This window comes from Coregonus lavaretus (assembly GCF_964263955.1).
Source record: "Coregonus lavaretus genome assembly, chromosome: 28".
NCBI classification, from domain to species: domain Eukaryota; kingdom Metazoa; phylum Chordata; class Actinopteri; order Salmoniformes; family Salmonidae; genus Coregonus; species Coregonus lavaretus.
The window spans coordinates 24,462,950-24,484,508 of NC_140015.1; the positions used below are offsets into that span (position 1 = coordinate 24,462,950).

Below are 21,559 nucleotides of genomic sequence, written 5' to 3' on the forward strand. Positions count from 1 at the left end.
AAAGGTTACAGGGCGGAGCCTAATGTAATGCTGTGTGTTTGTAGGACCAGTGAGTTATTCTGAGAAAGTGGTAGCTGCTGATGGGGAGGGGCAGAGGGCACTAAAGCGATGGAGCTCAACACTGATCCTCTGAAAATAAGGAGCTATTCCTCACAGCTGCAGATATAGACTAAAAACAGGCAAATGGACGTCGAGACTGACTGACGAGGGGTGGCCATGTTGACACAGGGGTTACAGAACATTCTGTCTCTAAAGCTATACTGCTGGGATTCTACAATCCTCCTAGCCTGACTCATACTTATAAATATGAGGGAGAGGAGAACTGTGATTGGAAGACTGAGACAGAGTGAAAAGGGTAGAGACAGAGAGGGAGATGGGTAGACAGAGGGAGAAGAGGGCGAGAGGGAGAAGGGTGGTAGAGAGACAGAAAGAGAGAGAGAAGAGTGGTAGAGACAGAAAGAGAGGGAGGAGGGTGGTAGAGACACAGAGGGAGGAGGGTGGTAGAGACACAGAGACACAGAGGGAGGAGGGTGGTAGAGACACAGAGACACAGAGGGAGGAGGGTGGTAGAGACACAGAGACACAGAGGGAGGAGGGTGGTAGAGACACAGAGGGAGGAGGGTGGTAGAGACACAGAGACACGAGGGTGGTAGAGACACAGAGACACAGAGGGAGGAGGGTGGTAGAGACACTGAGACACAGAGGGAGGAGGGTGGTAGAGACACAGAGACACAGAGGGAGGAGGGTGGTAGAGACACAGAGACACAGAGGGAGGAGGGTGGTAGAGACACTGAGACACAGAGGGAGGAGGGTGGTAGAGACACAGAGACAGAGTGAAGCTATGGCTTAGAATTCAGCAAAGATGAGATGGGAGTAAAGGTTGTACCAGAGAGAGCCAGGCAGAGAATTGAATAGAAGATGGACAGCAGAAGGATTTTCACGAGGAGGAAGAGGGACAGAGCAGTAGATCAGAGAAGAAATTTGAGGATAGGGGTTGGACTTAACTGGTGACTCAATAGTGTCCTGGCAACACTAATCTGTCACTGTATTATTGGACTGTGAAGCATGACTGCTTTGATGTGGTTTTATGTGCCCGCTTGGATATGCGTGCCAGTCAAGCCATGCAATAAAATAGAGATGAATGGCAGGACAGGGTATGTGGTCTGAATGACAGGAGTTCTCTGACACTGCAATAGCTAAACACATAATAAACACACCTTATTACACTCTACTGTCTACAGCTATTACACAATGTACTTTTAAAAATGACCACAAAAAAAATGCTGCAAATATTGTCCATGGTGACATGTTCACGAAAATGACAATTTCCCTTCTGTCATCCTCTATCGAATTGCATTCATGTTGAACAAATCTTCAATAAGGCATCATTCTGGATGGGCAGAGAAAGAGGACATCTAGTGGAGTAGAGTAGACTGAAAACAACTCCCATTTCTCTCTTTACCCAGCATGTCCCCACCCACCCCACTCTTGAATACATATCCAGTGGCATCATACTGGCTAGTGGCTATCAATACAATAGTCAGACAGACACAGTTATCAGGTAGTAATAAATACTTTATTTCTCCCATCACATCAATACTAAAAATGAAGTTCATGACATACGTTCTCAAGGTTAGCTCATCTGTCCATATTAGTCTAATTATGTGTAACAGTGTGTTGAATGGTGTGCGAGTGCATTTCTCTACATAATTATGTACAACTAGAAGAAATTGCTCCACATAAATCTTGTTGGCATGGCGATCATCGGCCTCCTCCATTAGCTGCTCCACCCCCGGACTGATCCTGAGCTCCTGACATCATCAGGAAGAGAACGAGGGGAACAATGTACATCCACTGGAGAGAGGGAGAGAGATGTTGATGTTATCATCAAATGATACCCTGAGTTAGATTAACATCTTGTAAGACTACAAGCTGTGATTAGTGATGCTTCTCCTGCACAACAGTCCCACAGTTTCATCCCGTTCAATGTCCACCTCACTCAGCAAACGAGAGAAGGACAAAGAGAGTGGCTGAGAGAGTGAGGTGAACAGTGAAGTGAAACACATCTCAGGGTCAATTCCAATGCAAGTGTGTAAAAGAAGGAGGCACAAAATGACTGTGGTGACTTTGGCTACTTAAACTGTGATAATCTAATCCAGTTTAGCAATGAAGGGTGTGTATGTTATCCAATCCTATTTTACCAGAGTGCTTCCGTTTATTACTAATCAAATGGGACACACCTGGATTAATTAAGGTCTGCGGTGACTAAAAAACCCCATCATTAGCACTAGATCATTAGCATTGACCCTGAATGACAAGGACAGGAGAGGAGGAACAAACAGGAAAAATGATTAGTGAAAAATGTTAGAGTTAATAAAATCAGTGAACAGTATTAACACACATATACATAGGCTTGCAAGAAGCAGAAGAGACACGGAGCGCGGCACAGACATAGGCTGACAGCCCAGAGTGAGTTGCTGAACGAGCCAAAGTGAGAACAGTACTTGAGTGGGAATCAGCTCTGCTGCTCTTCGGCTCCCCCTGCTGAGGGTTGTGCCGAACTGCTGGCCATGAGGAAGATTGCGCCTCCCAGAATCAAATACCACTGGAACACAGCACAGCATAGCACTAAGTCAACAAACGGCACAGCACTGCACTGAGTCAACAAATGACACAGTCACAACCAGCAACACAGACTCATAGACAACAGCACTGATTAAATCAAACACAGCAATGGAAGCACAGCACATATAACAATACAGCACAGAGCCCTATACTATGAACGAGGTTTGAGGAGTTAGCGAGGTAACTTTGGTCTACTGAGTTCAACTCGGGATAACCAGTACCACGAAAGTAGCTCAGCTCACCTTTTAGCCAGGTACATTTCTATGGCAACGAATCCTTCAGAACTACCCTGCTCCCATTCAGGTTAACTCAGGGCTAACTCAATTTATCCTGAATGAAGTGTCTGAGCTGCGAGTCGAGGAACAACAAAATCAGATTCCCTCCCTCTCGCAAAGATTGCGTCATCATCCCCTTCATTTGAGGAAGACGACTTTGTGTGTTAAAATACGTAGAGTTAGCAGCAGGCGGACGACCAATATCCACCGTCATAGTACAGATAATAATGATAATAATAATAATAATAATAATAATAATAATAATAATAATATGGCATTTAGCAGACGCTTTTATCCAAAGCGACTTATAGTCATGTGAGCATACATTTTTACGTATGGGTGGTCCCGGGCATCGAACCCACTACCCTGGCGTTACAAGCGCCATGCTCTACTAATTGAGCTACAGAGGACCACAAGCCTGAGCTGGAATGTGAACCTAACTGAAGCTGGCTAGCTTTAGAAAACCCTGAGTAGCTTCAATCGTAGTATACCCCTCAGGACAGGACATATCCTGACTGGCAGAGGACATAACAAAAAGACAAACAACAACATGCAGATAGACACTGAGTATACCAAACTTAGGAACACCTTCCTAATATTCAGTTGCACCCCCCCTTTGCCCTCAGAACAGCCTCAATTCATCGGCGCATGTACTCTACAAGTTGGGATGTTACTGTGACCGTATTACCGCCACACCGGCGGTCACGAGTCATGATGGCAGTCAAATTCCACGTGACCGTTTAGTCATGGTAATTAGGCTTCTCCAAGCTCTGATACTGCTGATGGTCATTAGTAGCCTGCCAAACTTGCTAACTGCCTGGTACTCAGCACTCTATTGTCCCTCTAATCACTCTGACATCAATGCAAATGTAATCGAAAATCTAATCAAACACTTCATGAGAGCCCATGAGCTCATGTTGCGCAACATTTCTATAGGCTACGCAACTGCGTGAGGAAACAGAGTTATGGCCTCTATTAAAAAGAGGAGGATCCCATCAGCTTTCTATAGGCTAGGCCTACTATATTTATTCTCTACTTTCCTAATATTAAGCACATTTCTTCTCTTTACAACAGGAGTATAGCCTACCTGGCTGGCATGAAAATGAACCACGGGAAAAGCGTCCTACATTCGCTATTTAAGTGCATAGATGACATGTATTTTTTTTCCACCTGCTCCTGTTCTGACAGGTGCATGATAATGGTCCATTCTAAATCAAAACTAATTTCACACATATATTATTTAGTATATGTAAAGACAAGATTAAATCAAGAACAGTCTGATGGGTGACAATATTAGCCTATCACTTGTGAACGATATATTATCACTTGTGAATGATGCCCAGGTTTTTTTTTGCGACTTTTTAAAATCATAGTCGCACACCTCATGTAGCCTAACCCATAGGCCTATATGTTTTGATAAGGTTTGTATCACAACTAAAGTGGCCAAATAACTTCTTAAAATTAAGCATATTAAATCAGCTTTACAACGGGTTTAGAGCCTAACTGGCATACATACGCAGCACATGAGTTTCAAGTTTGGGGAAGATAATTTTCACCATAAAAATGCACCTTTATAATAAAAGCATTACATGCATAATAGCATTTGCGGTCACTTTTGAGAATGGTGTTTTCCCACTAATGGAACATTCACTCTTATAGCCTACTGCCATGTACACATTGCTGCACTTATAATGAGAAGAAATAGCCTAATAGTTCATTAACATTTTAAGCTAAACGTTCTGATCTGTTGTGTCAGCCTCATTGCTTAAAAAAGCTTTTTTGATACTAGTGGTTGTATTCATTTGGGATATATCCCATCACACAACTGTCCCAGAATATGTTTGGAATATTTATTTCTCGCACAGAATAGGTCAACTTTTGTACTGTGGGGTATAGTAGATTGATATAGGCTAGTGCTTTTGCCGTTCGTTAGGCCTACTCATCTTGCTGGCTGACGAAAAGTAAATGTGGACAGTTCTTCCATTATCTTCAATATGCGCCTCAGAATTGGATAAGGACGCACGCAATTGGATAAGGACGCACGCAGTTGCATCCCTGATGTGTCTGTCTTCACTTATAGCCTGTGAGAAAGACGTGATCACGTGACGGAGAGCCATTTGAGTGAGAGGTGCTTTGGAGCATGCAGCCGGAAAGAAGGGATTTATAATTATTATATTCAGCCCAAGGGCACAACGGAACTTTTTTCAAATCATTATTAAGAGTCACATCATGCAGCCTTAGAATGTATTACAAATCAAAACATATAGCCCAACGTTTGTATCACAACTAAAGTTACATAAATAACTCTAAATTAAGCATATAGGAGTACCTGTTTCTTTGTTAACTGCTCAACACAGAATTGCCCCATGTGCTCACTCCCTCAAATCGTTTGGAGAAAATATCCTTTATATTTTATTCAGCTATGTTCAATTGTATTCTTCATACTATAAAATAATATCAAATAATGCCACGGAATTCTGAGCAAATCTTGTCTGCTAAATGAACTAGTGCAGCTCACAGCCGTATGGCATCGTCAGATCAGGGCCTAACATAAGGACAACTCAGTATGCTATTCTGTTCTTCTGAAATAGACTACATTTCCTTCATATCATGTTTCTTTAGACCTGTCTAAAATAAATAATGGATTTATTGTGAATGTGTAGGCTATATTACATGGATTTATTAGACTTTTTAAAAAGTAGATGTTCCAAAGGTCTGCATCGGTGGCTTGTAGGCTATGTGTGGAAGACAGGAGATGCTAAATGTGTTTATGTTAATTAACGGTCAATTACCGTGAGACCTGCAGTTATTTGCTTGACAATCACTGGCTGACGAAATTTCATGACCGCCACAGCCCTATCTACAAGATGTCGAAAGCGTTGATGTCCTTTGGGTGGTGGAACATTCTTGATACACATGGGAAACTGTTGAGAGCAAAAAACCCAGCAGCGTTGCATTTTTTAGACACAAACCGGTGCGCCTGGCACCTACATAGTCCTTTTCAAAGGCACTTCAATATTTTGTCTTGCCCATTCACTCTCTGAATGGCACACATATCCAATCCATGTCTCAAGGCTTAAAAACCATATTTAACCTGTCTCCTCCCCTTCATCTACACTGATTGAAGTGGATTTAACAAGTGACATCAATAAGGGATCATAGCTTTCACCTGGATTCAACTGGTCAGTCTATGTCATGGAAAGAGCAGGTGTTCTTAATGTTTTGTACACTCAGTGTATATATAACGGAAGAGAGCAGCTCAAGACTGAACAGCAGAGCAGAGAGTTTTAAAGACTTGAAGAGCCCAGGGATAGACCCAATAGACAGTCATAATGACACATGGCACGACCACAGTGCATGACACAAACCACAGATGTCTATTCACACTTACATATTTGGCAAAGAAGGATTTCTGCTCCTGTGGCTTCCCTCTCTTTTCATGTTCTATGTCCATGCGCTCAATAAACAGAGCAGTCTCCGGCCTGGGGGAGAGGATGATGAAGGATATTGTTAGACAGAGAAAGAGAAAGGTTGAAGTCGACCACAAAGAGTTAGAAAATCAAATCAAATGAAGATTTGATAGAGCCAGAATCATATTTATGTGGTCAGAACATCAATGAGGACTGAGGACTCACTGGGGTGCATTGGTAGGCGCTATGACGGTCAGCGTAGTGTTAAAGGCCTCCAGATCAACTTCATCTTCCACCTCTGTCCCCCGACACGCGCCTGGAATGGTCACTATGGAAACGCCGATGAGATAGCCAGAGACATCAGTGTGGAGGGTGATGACATCGCTGAGGTGGGACTCAACCAAAGAGCACTGAGGGAGACAGAGAAGAAACAGATATGTTTACAAAAGAAAATGCCAATGAGGTGTGTTGTCTTTATAATTTCAGCCTGCTATGAGTGTGAGACACACATACCGCTCTGACAAACGCCGTCAGGTAGCCATCCATCTGGCGCTCTGTCTGCCTGTCAGTCGACAAAGACACTCTGGGCACTCTGATTTTGTACAGACCATCCACAGCAGCCACTTCCTGTGTCAGAGGGACAGGAGGGATACAGACTCAGAACAAAATCCTGACAGTAAACTCCAAACCACATCTGCCTCTCCCTTCCTCTCCCACCTTCAGAGTGTTCCTGTCCTCCTCTGATAGCTGGCTCTGGGAGAGGGACACACTGGTCTCCCTCCCGCCCCTCAACTGCAGAGCTCCACGCACACGGAACCGAGACACATCATCTGAAAGAGAGAAATGGTATAACAACACATGATGAGCACCAAGATTGTGACCTCAACATCTGCTTCATTTGGTAAATGGAACCTTGAAGAATAGCGTAACATCACAGTTAGACAATACATACTCACCAACTTCAAAGGAATGCTCAAGAGGCACAGAGAATCCACTGAAGTCTGTGTCCATTCCATCACCAGTCTGGAGAAGGAAATACAGACCGTTTTACTAGCAAGAATAGATTTCAACCCTACTCTTGCATACAGGTGCACTGGGGTTGGACAGGCTTCCTGTTTAGATTAAGACACTGCAGAGCCGGAGCGAGATATGGCTTGGAAAACGTACCTCAATCCAGGGATGAGAAATGGTGTTATAATCACATCAATAAATTGGTTATAACAAACTCTGAACACTATAACACGTGACAGCAAAATGGGTGCAGAGGTAGTGATAAATAAACTCAAAGCCGGGGAATATGAAAATGTATGCACTCACTAACTGTAAGTCGCTCTGGATAAGAGCGTCTGCTAAATGACTAGAATGTAAAAATGTAAAAAATGGAATTTTTGCTGATTGAGCAGGAGGTAAAGGGGAAGTCAGACGTGTGGAATAAATTTGACTAGTTGTGTAAAATACTGGAGATCAAGAAAAATAAGGTATGGAGCAAGCACTGCGTGCATATTAGGCCTATGTGTGCCAAACAGGTGTTGTTAGATTACAATATACTTTTTTTGACCGTTTGGAACAACATAAACAACACTAAATAAATTATAGAGTCTGTTGTAACAGTTTCTTGTTGTTTTTTGTAAAGCCTTCATTGCAGCAAAGACTAAAAACAGTCTCACTCATTCGTGAATCTAATTTCCGAAATGGAACGGTTTAGGCCTATGTATTGTTTACGCTAATTATTCAATGTTCGCTTTGTTATTTTACTTTAAAACTAAAATGCTTGATTGCATTTCACATCATGATTGACTCGTATGCTGTATGATGACATTAACAAATAAATTATTGATTGATGCTGTAGCCTACATAAGTATTGAAATATAGGCCTAAGTAAGTTACGGTATTAAGACTAAACAGGATGCACTCTTAGGCCTACAGCTCGATGGTGGTTATACAAGGCTGCTATACTAAGCCTACTAATGATAATTACATTACTTATTAACATAATGAGGATCATAATAATAATAATAGTAATAATAACAATAAGAAGGAGATCAAGGAAAAAGGAGGGTTATTATTATCATCATAAAGAAAAAAAATCAGACAATTTGGAACAATGTAAACAACACTAAATAAATTATAAGTAATACCAGAGAAGCTGGTCTAACAAAAAAAAAGTGTAAAGCCTTTATTACAGCATAGCAAAGATGAAAAACAGCAGAATATGTGAAATTGTTGTGAGGCTTGGTGCTCACGGAATCAGTAGGCTATCAACCAAACACTCAAATAGGCAACAGAAGCAGGATCTGTCTTATTTCTGTAGATATAAATGGATGATTTATAAAGCCAGGCACATTTAACAGTTAGGCTATTGATTATAGACCTAATTAAGTTGGGGTTTCCTCTCTCCTCATTTTTCTTAGACAATTAAGGCAAAGGATGTTTTCTCGTCTCCTAACTCTGCTGCTGCCTACGCAGCATTGTTCTCAACACGAATATGCTGGTTACCTTTGCTATTATGCACATAGCAACATGGTCTAGTTAAAGGCGCCAATTCAACAGAGGACTGATGTGTTTCAGAACCGAGGACAGTGACTACTATCCAACGCGGGAGAAAGCGCATTTGTTAGTCCCATGTAGCTCAGTTGGTAGAGCATGGCGCTTGCAACGCCAGGGTTGTGGGTTTGATTCCCACGGGGGACCAGTATGAAAAAAGGTATGCACTCACTAACTGTAAGTCGCTCTGGATAAGAGCATCTGCTAAATGACTAAAATGTTAAATGTTATAAAATAACAATTTTTATTTGTGTTGCACCATTGTTCTTACATAATATAACCATATACAATTTTAGTAGCCCGTCTTACACTGATGGCTTGTGCCATCTCAACGGCCTCCACAATGGATCAGTACACTCAGACAGGTGCGAATCAGATAGGTGTCTTGTATACCATGATTTTTTTAATTTTAGAAATCTCGGTCGACCAATAGCCTATCGACCAAACAATCGACCAGTCGACTAAATGGGGTCAGTCCTATGTTCAACACGTCGTGCCATTCCATAATGGCTGATGTGGCTACTGCTAGCTAGCATTAGGACGAAAACAGCAGTTTTACAGAAAAACTGGCATTTTTCTCGGTGTAACAGTTGGGATAATGGGACAATTCGAAGTGTAACGCATTTTCTCATCCCTGGTTTGAGGTACGTTTTCCGAGCCATATATCGTGCAGGCTCCGCGGTGTCTTAACCTAAACAGGAAGCCTGACCGACCCCAGCGCAGCAGTAAACAAATGTAGGGTCGGAAACTATTCCGTCTAGCAGTTTTACTTACTGCATGGGCAGTTCCCAGGTCAGATCTGCACTATGGGCTGCATAACTAATTTGATTGGCTTTTGAAAGTTGGGCGGAGCAAAACATTTTCAACAGAAGTGCTGGAGCAGAAAGTACTAGCTAGGGCCCCTTGGATGATGTAATAGAGCAGGGTTCTTCAATTCCGGTCCTGGAGGGCCGAAACACCTCTGTTTTTCATCCTCTCCTTCTAATCAGGGGCTAATTCAGACCTGGGACACCAGGTGAGTGCAATTAACTACCAGGTAGAAATAAAAAACAGAAGTGTTTCGGCCCTCCAGGACCGGAATTGAAGAACCCTGTAATAGAGAGATCTACCCTGGGAACACTTTACAATGGGCAATTCAAATGTGAGAATACATTTCCACAAATTGGTCCTGCCATTCAAACATAAAACATGGTGGTATTGATCCGAATTCTTGGCTTGATTAACAGCGCTTAACGTTATGTGTTGGACACATCCGTGCAATATTACAAATGAAAGCCATGGCGTGACAGAAAATGAGCAGCACCACCACCAAGGCTGTCAAAGCCACCTACAGTACCTAGATAGCTAATTTAACTAACTACGGCTAGCTAAGCAACATAATAGCTTCATATCAATCTAGCTAGCGTTACTGTAATTTTAGTGTTTTACTGTAACGCTAGTTTCGCTGACTACTTAGATTCGTGTTTGATAGACGTCGGTGAAAACATTATTTGCACAGTAACTAAAGTTGTATTTGCTGCATATTGAACACCTGTTTTGCATGCATGCGTTGTCTTCATTAATTTGGTTAGTTAGCTAAGGTCAGACGGTTAGCAAGAGCTAACAGCAAGCACATTAGTTGTCTAAATTTATGGAATTAGATAAATAACAGTGGACATACCCTTCTGCCAGTGTTGCAACACGCAAAATCAGCACACAATATAAGTATTGTGGGAATAATTGACAGCAACAAAAACGACGGTCGTAGTGAAGCCATTTTGTCGGTCTGTGTGTCTCTTGCGTCAAAGTGAACATAGAACTACAATGTTACGCGATGACGTGATAGACTGGAGAACGAGCACCAACCTGTAGTAAACCGCAGGTGGCGATAGAGTAGCGTTGATAGCAAACTTCATTCAGGACTGTTGAAACGTCTAAACGGGAGATTGAAAAACGAAAGGTAGGCCTACTCTTTGGTGACTCAGGTATGAAACGTGTCGCCAACCCTCACAAACGACACAATTCAAGAACGCTTACCTACAAAAAAATCATTATTACAGTTCCTCAATGTAGAATTAGGAAGCAAGCTCAGTTTGCAAGCATTTTTGTAAACGTGTGGTTAGCGTGTATTTGAATCAATTTTTGATATGTTTAAAAACGTCGAATAAGATAAAATAGTACTTTATTAATCTCCCAAAGGGGAAATTTGATGGCACCAGCCAATACATGCAACACCAATAAATACACAATAAAACACAACAAAGGAAGCACACTGACTCTAAAAGCAGAACATCAAACGAATATAAAAAACAAATGTGTTAATGTTAAGTGTTCATGTGACTTATTGAAGAACACGTGATTAGTCTTGTTCAAAATGTGTATGGAAATGGGGCTCCCGTTCTTTGCGTTTTAATTATACTGTCTTAATATTGTAATGACCTGACTAGATCATAAAAGAACAACTGTCCAGACAGAGGATTGAGTTTACGAATGGACGGTTTATTAAACCAACTTTACACAGGCTACTGTTTGGCCGTAGCCCACGCCAAATAAATGAAAGATAACCCACAATCCAATCGTGACCTTCTCTTGTGAAGCCCAGACGTAAAAAAAAGAGAGAACAAAGGCTAAACCTGGTCTTAACTTCCAATGCTCCATCCCCCTGCCCAACCCCCCTCCACGCCACTCCGCCAACCGCCAGGATGCCCGGCATCAGAACATTCCAGGCATTCCCGTGATTGGCAGATAGCAGGTTGATTGACATGTCGGACCCCGCGAACACTGGGTACTGGTAGGTACAACACAACCATCTACTAGCCTAACACATAACACACAGCTGTCTGTGCGGGTCGCTACCAGGGACGGCCTGTTCAATAGGGCGATGCACTGCCAAACGGGAAAAGGAAGGGATTTTTTTTCTAATCAATTATATCACGGCAACAGTAGTTATCAGTGTTCTAATCTGATCTGACTGCCACTAAATGTCAAATCAGGCTAAAGTCGTGCTTCAAATGGCCCCGCCCGTTTTTGGGGCGATTTCAGTCAGGTTGAAAATCGCCCAGAAGTCTCTCATAGCCTGTCATGTAAAATCTATTTTTTTCAAATTTCAAAGCTTTCAATACAATCTCTATGGGTGTCTGTGGGCTTGCACTTACGCGCTTTCGTCATACGTGACGTAACCATGAACGTAACTAAGAAAATAGCGGCTAGCAGCGTCTCTGTTGCGACCTGCAGTGTGGCGTTATCTTATGTTTTTAATTTGTACACTTAGTGGCGTTATTTTATGTTTTTAATTTGTAGACTTAGTTTACAAACATTCTGCCAACCATGGATTTCCAGTGGTGGGTTTTGGACTGATCTTGTTGATCGTGTACATACCCGCTACGAACGGACTAAATAATGAAAACGCTGCTGGCAGCGGAATCCAATAGGCCCTTTTCACGTGACGTCAGACAACTTCCGTTCTGCCGCGATGCAGGTTATGTTTACATCCGGTGTCGCTTAGGAACGCTTAGCTAGTAGCACATCATTATGGAGTTCACCCAGTCCCTTTCACATCTGCCACCAATACGACTTAACGACGTAGAACGACTTGCTGACAAGTGGTCCCTTACTTCAAGATCGAAGCTTGATAAAGGCTACAAGTTCTTCGTTGAAGGTTACCTGTTTGATTATGAAGGTACGTGTTTATCTTTATTTAGCTTAAATTAGCCCTATGCTAGCGAAGGTTATGAGCTGACGAGTTTCTGTTTTGCAGCCTCTTTTTAATATTACTGCTGTTTGTATCGACCGTAAGATAAGAGTCAGTAATGTATTAATGGCTAATGCTGCGCCCTTTCTCCCAATCACTGTATTGAAACAGTCTCAAGTGTAGTTAACGGTGAGGTGACAGTGAGAGGGCGATGTTACAGGTCCATGAAGAAAAATGAGGAGGCTCATCGGCTTCAGGTTTCTCAGATAAACAGTTCTCTAACATTATGATAAGATAGGTTAAGATAGATACGTTTTCTTTTTGTTGTGTTTTGCTGCGGTTGCAGATTTAATAAGAATGATTCCACAAAGTTCCACTGTGGATCAGTTTGTTTCTCAGTCTGAGCTCTGATTTTGTATCATTAAACTTAATACACAACGAAATTCTTACAAACCGATGATGGTTACTCTTATTTGTAATACTAACCAGGAGAAGGACGGCAGGCATAGTCGTGATCGTTTGTCACTGCAGGCAAAGCACCCTCTGTGCTGTCAGGCATCTCATGATCAGAATCATCCAGGACAGCAACACCAAGACGCTTTCTTGCTCGCTGGTAAACTGACTCCCGAGCTTGTGAGCCGCCTCCTATATGTGTGAAATTAACCATATGCTTGTCATGATACATTTTGGTAATCACTTTTCAGTCCCTAAAATGACAAAATGTAGCAGCTATATTGCATCAGGATTAAATTATTAAACATTTTGTACAAGTAATATATTATTGGATTACAGTAGTATTACGTTTAACGCTGTCTACCTATCCTTACCCCAATCATTCCAGTGGAATCTAGACGGCACTGATCCCTGTTTAATACGGATCCGTCCACTGGCCGATGTGTATCTATCCTCAGGGGGAAAGTGCTGACTGCAAACAAAGGTGCTCCCACGAAGAATCTTAAAACTTGGTCCCTCATCTATCCTGATCGCCCTCACCCAACGGGCACGTATTTCTCCATCAACAGGGAAATCGTGAAAACTCAGATACGGGAATTTCTGTTTGTTGTTTGAACAAAATGGTACACTGCAATAGCATCTTCTCGAAGATTGTGCCATGCTTCGGTGTTGGATGGGATACTGTTGCGATACAGACACCGGGAGAAAAGAAACAGCTAAATTAACATTCAGCTTTGACCAGGAATCAATATTTATCTAGCTATCATGCACAACAGTATTTGAATAGGTGAGTTACTATACATTCATGAATAAACTAACTGCCTAACAAAGGGTTAGATAGCTAGCTAAGTAAACTTGTTACATTACAGCCAGGCAGCAATGTAACGCTACCTTTTAACGTTATCGGTATCTGATACTAAGTTGTTGTTAGCTAACGTTAGCCCACTTTTAAGTAACTAAGGCAGTGAACAATTATGAATTAACAATAACGTTAGCAAGTTACAAACCATTGCATATACGTAAACATTATTACTCTTAACTTTACTAATTTAACTTAAACGTACCTTTTGGAATTTCTTCAAGTAGCTAGCTTGCTAGTTAGTGGTCAACAGTTGTATTTTCGTTGAGAAGTCTCAGGTTACGGGCGAACGGAAGTGAAGTTAACCTGCTACGCGGAAAGGCGGAAGTTAGATGACGTCATCGTGAAAAGGGCCTATACAGCTGGGAGACTTGGCTGGATGACAGAGTCCCGGACAGAGAAGTGGAGCCGGCCGGCTTCACCCTGGTCAGAGCGGACCGCGATCCTGGTAAGAGAGCGACTCTGTACCCCCGACATTGAACTGCTTTCTGTGTCACTGCGACCTTACTATCTGCCCCGTGAGTTCCCCCAATTGTTTGTTACCGTTGTGTACTGTTGATAATCACAAGTTTACTGGAGAACTGAGACCAAGTAGAGACTTTGGACAGGGTGGATATGGTATAATAAAGGCAGTTTATTCAGAGGTAAAGATATCTGGAATCGCGTGCACGGACTCGTTCGTCAAACTCTTAGGGAGCTATCTGAAGAGAGCCCCGAAAACATTGTGTGCAGACATTTTATACAATAAATGATGTAGGTTGAATCTAGTAGTTCTGATCTTCTGATTGGTCCTGATGAGTTGGGCGAGGTCCCCTCCACTGTTGCATTGGCTCTGAGTCGGGTTCTCTGTCTTCAAATGTTCAGCCTAAAGAGAGGGGATTTTTGTGTGTGTGTGTGTTTAACAGTGATGATGTGTGTGTGTGTGTGTGTGTTATCAGTGATGATGTGTGTGTGTGTGTGTGTGTGTGTGTGTCCTCAGAGCAAGAACTCGTGAGTTGGAAGAACTGAGAGACCTATGGCGTGGGTGTTGTCCTTGGCCACCTGCTGACAAGGCTGACAAGATAGGACTCTTTTGTCCATTGTTATAGGATAGGAACAGCATTGATTGAAAACAAACGCCCAACACAAAATGGGTCATGCACAAGATTTTAGTCAGACCAAGCTATAACATTATATATTTACTACGACAGTACATTCAACCAAAAGCTAATATAACAAAGGCATCAGAGATTATTTATAATCTGTCACAGAAACTGGAATCCATCTCCCCAGATCAGTCAATAAATGCTTCTGGTATTGACTTATATGCTGCCCCTGTCTTCATGTTGTTGCTGGACATATCTTTTTTAAAATGTGTGTAGGTCACCTAAATCATCAGAAAAATTGCCCCTCCTGAGAATTTTTTCAGGAGCCGCCACTGGTCGCTACAATATATTACCCATCTTTAACTAAATAATGTATAGGCCTAGGGTTATCCATGAGTCTAATTTTGTATATTATGGACTTTAAATATATTATTTACTATATGACATAGAGAGGGAGAGCATAATTCTAGTAGATAGGCTACACAGAAACTCTCACATTGTCACACATTCAATACAAGCAACAGGGGCCAGGAGGGTTTTCATGTACTATACCCTCTCTCTTGAAACCTGTATCTTTTACCTTCCTTCTCAGGATTCCTGTTTCTGTCTGAATGTGTGAGGGTTCTGTAAGGGGCATGGCAACCCCCCCTGCCATGTGATTCTCTCAAATTCTCCTTTGAATCCATTCCCTCTCTTGCAGGGGCTGCCCATTACTCTCTGTCACCACTCTCAGACAATGGTACTGCCTTCCTGTACACCCCTCCATGCTATTCTTAGGACAATCAGCACCATGTACACAGCACATCCCTTCATGTGAAACTGTAGGATGACCTTCAAAAGGAATAATCTGTTAGGGTGGTTCATCACGAAACTAGAACAAAATAAGATTTTCACATAATTTAATCCATAGAGGGGGTCCTTTGGAGGAAGGATTGTTGACATATATTTGACATTTGTATCTTAAAGCATAATTGAGAAATAATTAATTGAATATGGAATATTTGTGACATTTTGGCCTTACACAGGCCTCCTTTAAGACTCCATAATGTTTCATCTGTAGCTGCTACAAAGCAACAATTGGTGTCAACAATCCTTCCAAAAGACCCTTCTATGGATTACATTTTGTTGAAATCCCCGAAATCATCTTCTTTTGTTGTAGTTTCGTGTGGAATCAACCGTTAATACCTTATGAGCCCCTACTGAGAAGTTAAGAACCTTGAAAGATGAGAGTGGGTGGACCAGTTGGCGTATCGTCCTTAACATGTATCTCAAATTAGAATTTGAATGTTAAAAGAATCGAGTTTCAACCTCTACTATGGATCATTCAGTCCTCTCAGGACAGATCTATAGTAGCAGTTCACATCTTTAATATTTCATTAATTTACAGTATTTTACAGTTTTATGATAATAGGGAATTTCATGTTATGTTCATTAGTGAAATGTGAAATAGCCTGAATGGAGTTATGAATAGTCATATTAGAAAGACATTGTGTAATATTAGACCAAGATCTCATAACAAAACATTAATACATGACAGAGATTGAGATCTCTTTGCATCTCATTCACCCCTCCTTTCTTCCTCATTCCATGGACATTGTCATCTGAAGTTGCACACACAAAAAATGGAGGGTCTTCAATCTCTTTCCATCCCCCTGACTTAAGTTCTATCTCCCAAATTAATGTTATTAAGGGCGCTTATTGGTATTGCAAGGTTATGGCCAGATGGGCAAGTTGGGGCGAGAGCAAATAGTTGATAGAAAACTCAAGTCACAATACTCAGTGTATATTTACTACCATGGACACATGGAATTATAGCCCATGCCCCATGGCTTAAGGTATAAGCTTCAGAATTCACAAAGTAGCGTAGCCTTGATGCATTATTTGGGACACATATTTGTAATTTATATTTCTGGCTTGGAAATATGTTTGCTGGGCACATGTAAGAATAATGGAACAGTGTCACATTTACATTTTAGTCATTTAGCAGACGCTCTTATGTACGTGCATGCCCCTGAGAGCAGTCTAGGTCAACGTCCTTCAAATGAAAGCGTTTATGATTGCCAAAATCTATTCAATCAGCAGTTATATATTTGTATTTCGAGAAGAAAGAGAGAGAGTGTGTGTTTGCATTCGTGCATGGGGGTGTGTGTGTTTGGATGTTCGTCTGGATATGTGTGCATGTGCTTGTGTATTTGTGTGTGTGTGTGCATTGGGAGGATGCTTCCAGAGCTCATGACCTTCTTTGACCTTGTCCCTCTTACCTCACTGTGAGGGCAGCAAACCGCATAAACTATAATGTGTTGACAGTCAAACTCGCTGGAGAACAAATCGTGTTGTCGTAGCCTAAGAATAAAATGTTGTTGCCCAAACTAAATTGGTCTTGACTCAATTTTACTTTTGATTGAGTGAATAAACTTTCTAAAAGGTGCTCAGATCAGCAAGCTCTCTGTAGCTAAGTTTCCTTGAACTTGTCCAGAGATTTTTTATCCATTATCCATTTAGGCAAATTGTGCATTAATAAACTGGCGACAGCCTGTATGCCCTCCCACCTATCTTGTTTCATGTCTCAGGTAGCCCGCGAAAGCCAACATGGATTGAATACAAGAATTGACTAATATTTGCCATATTCTAATCATTCTCATGCCAATGTATCGCCACGGTCCGTGCCATGGTGAAATTTGCACTCCTGTAGATCTGAAATAATTGGATGGTGAAACTTGCATCCAGCCAACCAGAAAAGCAAGGCGAAGCAATTCATTCATTCTTGAAAGTCAGGACAATCCTTGTCCTGTAAAAAACAATTATTTTTCTATTTGAAAAAGTAGATTTAGCAAGCAGTTGGCATTTAGAATAGAGTACCACAATATGAGTCATAATACCCATAACCTAGCGGTCAAACAGGGAAATGATGCTAATAGTTTTTCCACCATTTATTTTTCCCATATGGGATTTTAGAAATACTTAAAATAAGGGTTGTGTTTCGTGTAGGCTTACCCTGGCTTGACATTTTGATAACCGTGTAGATCTCTATAGGACAAGGTGACTTTTATCAACATATTAACCTGTATTTATCCCCCCAAAATGAAATGCTAATTAGCTGCTAATGTGCCTATCATAAAGAACTACAAATGCCATGATGATCTGGACGAGACTCCTGAATCGAGGCAAAGGTAAGAATCTCTGGATTAACTATCTAATATTAGCTAAATGTAGTAATGAATAAATTGGCTACATTTCTTTAAATTGACAATTCTGTGAACTGTTGTGCAAGTTTTAAATTGACACAATACCTGTTAGCAAAGGTGTCAGCTAGAGATGACGTGCAGAAGCTTTGATTTGTAGTTTTGCATGATGTCTACTTTGATGCTAATTAGCATTTTCGAATCTGAGAGTAAATAGAGTCGAATATATAATATATAGGGTAAGCCTACACGAAACACAGCCCTTATTTTAAGTGTTTCTAAAATCCTGTATGGGGAAAAACGATTGGAACCATTTCCCTGTTTGACCGCTAGGTTTTAGGGGTATTATGACAACTCATCACATGCCCCACGTACCTTCAGAATTATTCGGCAATGATCATTTATTAGAAAAACACAGTTTATTTGTTGCAATAAAGAAAGTATCTACCCCTGTCCAACAGATAAAAATGTTGCCGATCTTTAGAACATTTCTCATATAGCTGCCGTTTCCATTACAAATGTCTCAATGTTTTTTTTGCGACATTACTTTTGTTGAATATACCTGGGTCAATGGAAACTTGCCTAATGTGTCTCGCGTTAAAGGCGCTGCATGGTCAATCTGACGTCTGCATTGGCCGTGCAGCATTTACGGGTATATGGCCTCTGCAGAAGTCAGGGCATTCATACTTCTTGCGCTTCGCGGAGCAGATCTGTTGTGAAGGAAGTTGTCAAGGAAGTGAGTTTGTGTTTATACAGGACCTCCTGCCCCCACCTAACGTCAACTGATCATGTCAATGCAGAACTATACAGATCCCTCCGCATTGTTAGAACATTTGGGAGGCGCACAGCAATGCGGTACGGAGCTCAATTTGGCCTCTGCGTGCCTCCAGAGGCTCTGCACGTGCGTCACACCCTCCATACGGAGTCTCCGACCACATTTTCAGATCAAACATAAATTGGCTCTTAGACAGTCAAAAGTGATAAACAGAACAGTCAGACAATCAACCTGTCAATCAATGCTAATTGGTGTGTCAATCAATTAGCTAATGGGCTGGCTCCTGCTCTAACAAGTTAACCAATTAACAGTTTCCAGCAGGGTCACCCTCTTCATTACTGCATCAAACCCCATTCACCTCTCTGGTGTCTTCCATTCCTCCTCACCCTCTACCCCTTCCTTCTTTCCTCAGAGCTCTTGGATCCCCTCTAGGTGTCATCTGACAGCCTTTTCCTGGGGAGGGGGACTGAAGTGGAGAGGGAGGGGGGAATAAAAAGGGATGAAGGAGGAAAAGCAGACAGACTAACAGACAAGGAGGGAGTGCGACGCAGTCAGAGGAAGAGATAGAGACACACAATCGAAGCTATGCCCGAAGCCAAGAAGCCAGGTAAGCAAGTCATACACATCGTACGCTTCGACACTGTTGTACAGCTAGTGTCCTCTTTGAACTATCTATATTGGTCGGTGTTCTTCCTGTCATCGACCGAAACAGACTCTCTACTACTCCCATAGGCTGGTTCCCCACGTATGATAGTATGTTGTTGATAATGTGATACGCCGTTGTTTCTGCGCTTTATACCCCCATAGCGTCCACAAAAGTAATAGATGAAGTTTATTGCCGTATCTGTTGACTCAATTTGGGAAATGTTACGATAAGCATGACAAAGTGATGATTTCAAAGATCAGAAATCTTCTGAATTAACATAGGTTGCATTCATTATGAAGGTAGACTGAGGTAAAGAGAAAAGTGGATGGCAGGAAAGATAGTGAGAATCTGTCTGTTTTTGTGATGGTGGAGAGTCCAGGCAGTGGCAAGGTAGAGGCCTATCTCATCTCAATAGTTTGTTTGGAACTTTTATTATTATTAGCATTAGGATAAGGTTTAAGGTTAGGTCTATGGTTAGAGTGGATAGTTAGTTAAAATGTTGTTGGTAAATAATCGATCTACTGAACATCTACAAACCATCTATTTGACACTATCGAAAATAGCACATATCTGTTATAATGAGGTTATAGATTATAATGAGGTTGATGGTATTATTTGCACAGATCTGTTCTCTTTTACACCACAAAGTCTCCCTATGTCTGTAATAGACCCCAATGTTGATATGGGGGGAAAAGAGGTTCAAGTACTTGTACATTGTAGGCCTATACTCAGACAGCATTAACACCAGCAATACGTAGGTCTTGTATGCATGGAATTAGTTGTGAATACATTGCAGCCTCAGCATCTGTTGACAAAACATTGCCATAAGTGTCAGTGAAATTTATTGCCCGTATGTAGTAATGTTTGTCTATCTGACAGGGATCTAAAATATGTTGTGGTCTCTTTTCAACAGTGACCTTAAGGCACTGTAAATCACATGGCAACATGAAATTTGAGAGACTCTGACTCAAACAGGGAGGGAGGGAGGGAGGGAGGGAGGGAGGGAGGGGGAAGATAGCACCTTTTTTTCTAAGAGTGTATCTAGAACCTTAAAGGGTTCTTCGGCTGTCCCCATAAGATAACCATTTGAAGAACCCTTTTTGGTTGCAGGTAGAACCCTTTTGGTTTTCCATGTAGAACCCTTTCTATAGAGGGTTCTACATGGAACACGAAAGGGTTCTACCTGGAACCAAAAAGGGTTCTCCTATGGGGACAGCCGAAGAACCCTTTTGGAACTCTTTTTTCTAAGAGTGTAGTGTGGAAGAACAGAGTAGAGCAGTAGCATAGTAAAGCATACCGATAAGATGAGGGGAGAAAGATGAACGAGATGATGTGTCGGAGGGGGTTATGACATGTCAGGTGTGACCTCCTCACATCACTTCTCTGCACCTCAGAGGCTCAATCTGTCTGACCCTGATTGCCTGTCTACTTCACTTACACCTCTACTGCTAAACGCTTTCATCTGGCTAACCGATTAGTGTGGCCTGTTTGGATCCTTACCATAGACTATTAACTATAGAAATTATAATTATTTTACCTTACCTTACACACCCTTAATTTCACCACTGTTATTCCTGTTTATACTGCCTGGCTGGCTGGCTCAGAGTAATTCCACCCCAATTTCCTTACGTCTCAGCCATGTGTTGCCAATCTAGCATCATGACACCATGTAGATCGTGTTCCTGTCACCACATTAATTCCATCCTCCAGACTGCTCTCCCTTACATTCCCCCCCCTCCCCTTTGAACTTAAACTCAGCCCCGGAGCCTTCCCCTCCCCTACTTCTTCCTTCAGTTGGTCACACAGCTCATATGACACCCCCCCCCCCCCCCCCCCCCCCCCCCCCCCCCCGCCCTCCCAATAAACAGCATTAAGAATAGTTCTGCAGCCTTAGGGGAGGAGGCTATGCCTGTGTGTGAAGCCTTAGTATGGGGATTGAGCAGACCAGAGAGGGAATAACTGCACTTGGTCAACCCAAGGCAACCTAGTGTTGTGGAAAATATGAATATTTTATCAGAGATATTAATGAATAGCC

At 41.9% G+C, this 21,559-nt stretch overlaps 1 protein-coding gene across 2 annotated transcripts; it reads right to left on the reverse strand.

Moving 5' to 3' along the window:
• Positions 1–1,558: 1,558 nt before the first annotated feature.
• On the reverse strand, positions 1,559–10,624 carry LOC311103576 (ER membrane protein complex subunit 10-like). Of its 2 annotated transcripts, XM_084145167.1 has the most exons (8): positions 10,515–10,624; positions 7,267–7,333; positions 7,028–7,140; positions 6,824–6,937; positions 6,536–6,720; positions 6,292–6,382; positions 2,505–2,605; positions 1,559–1,854 (listed from the first exon to the last, which is right to left on the reverse strand). In XM_084145167.1, the coding sequence occupies exons 1-7, from the start codon at positions 10,608–10,610 to the stop codon at positions 2,516–2,518; spliced, it is 756 nt and encodes a 251-aa protein (XP_084001293.1). In that variant the 5' UTR covers positions 10,611–10,624; the 3' UTR covers positions 1,559–1,854; positions 2,505–2,515. The 2 variants fall into 2 exon arrangements, with proteins under 2 accessions (XP_084001293.1, XP_084001292.1); XM_084145166.1 differs by lacking the exon at positions 2,505–2,605 and having other exon boundaries at positions 10,515–10,622.
• Positions 10,625–21,559: the final 10,935 nt, after the last annotated feature.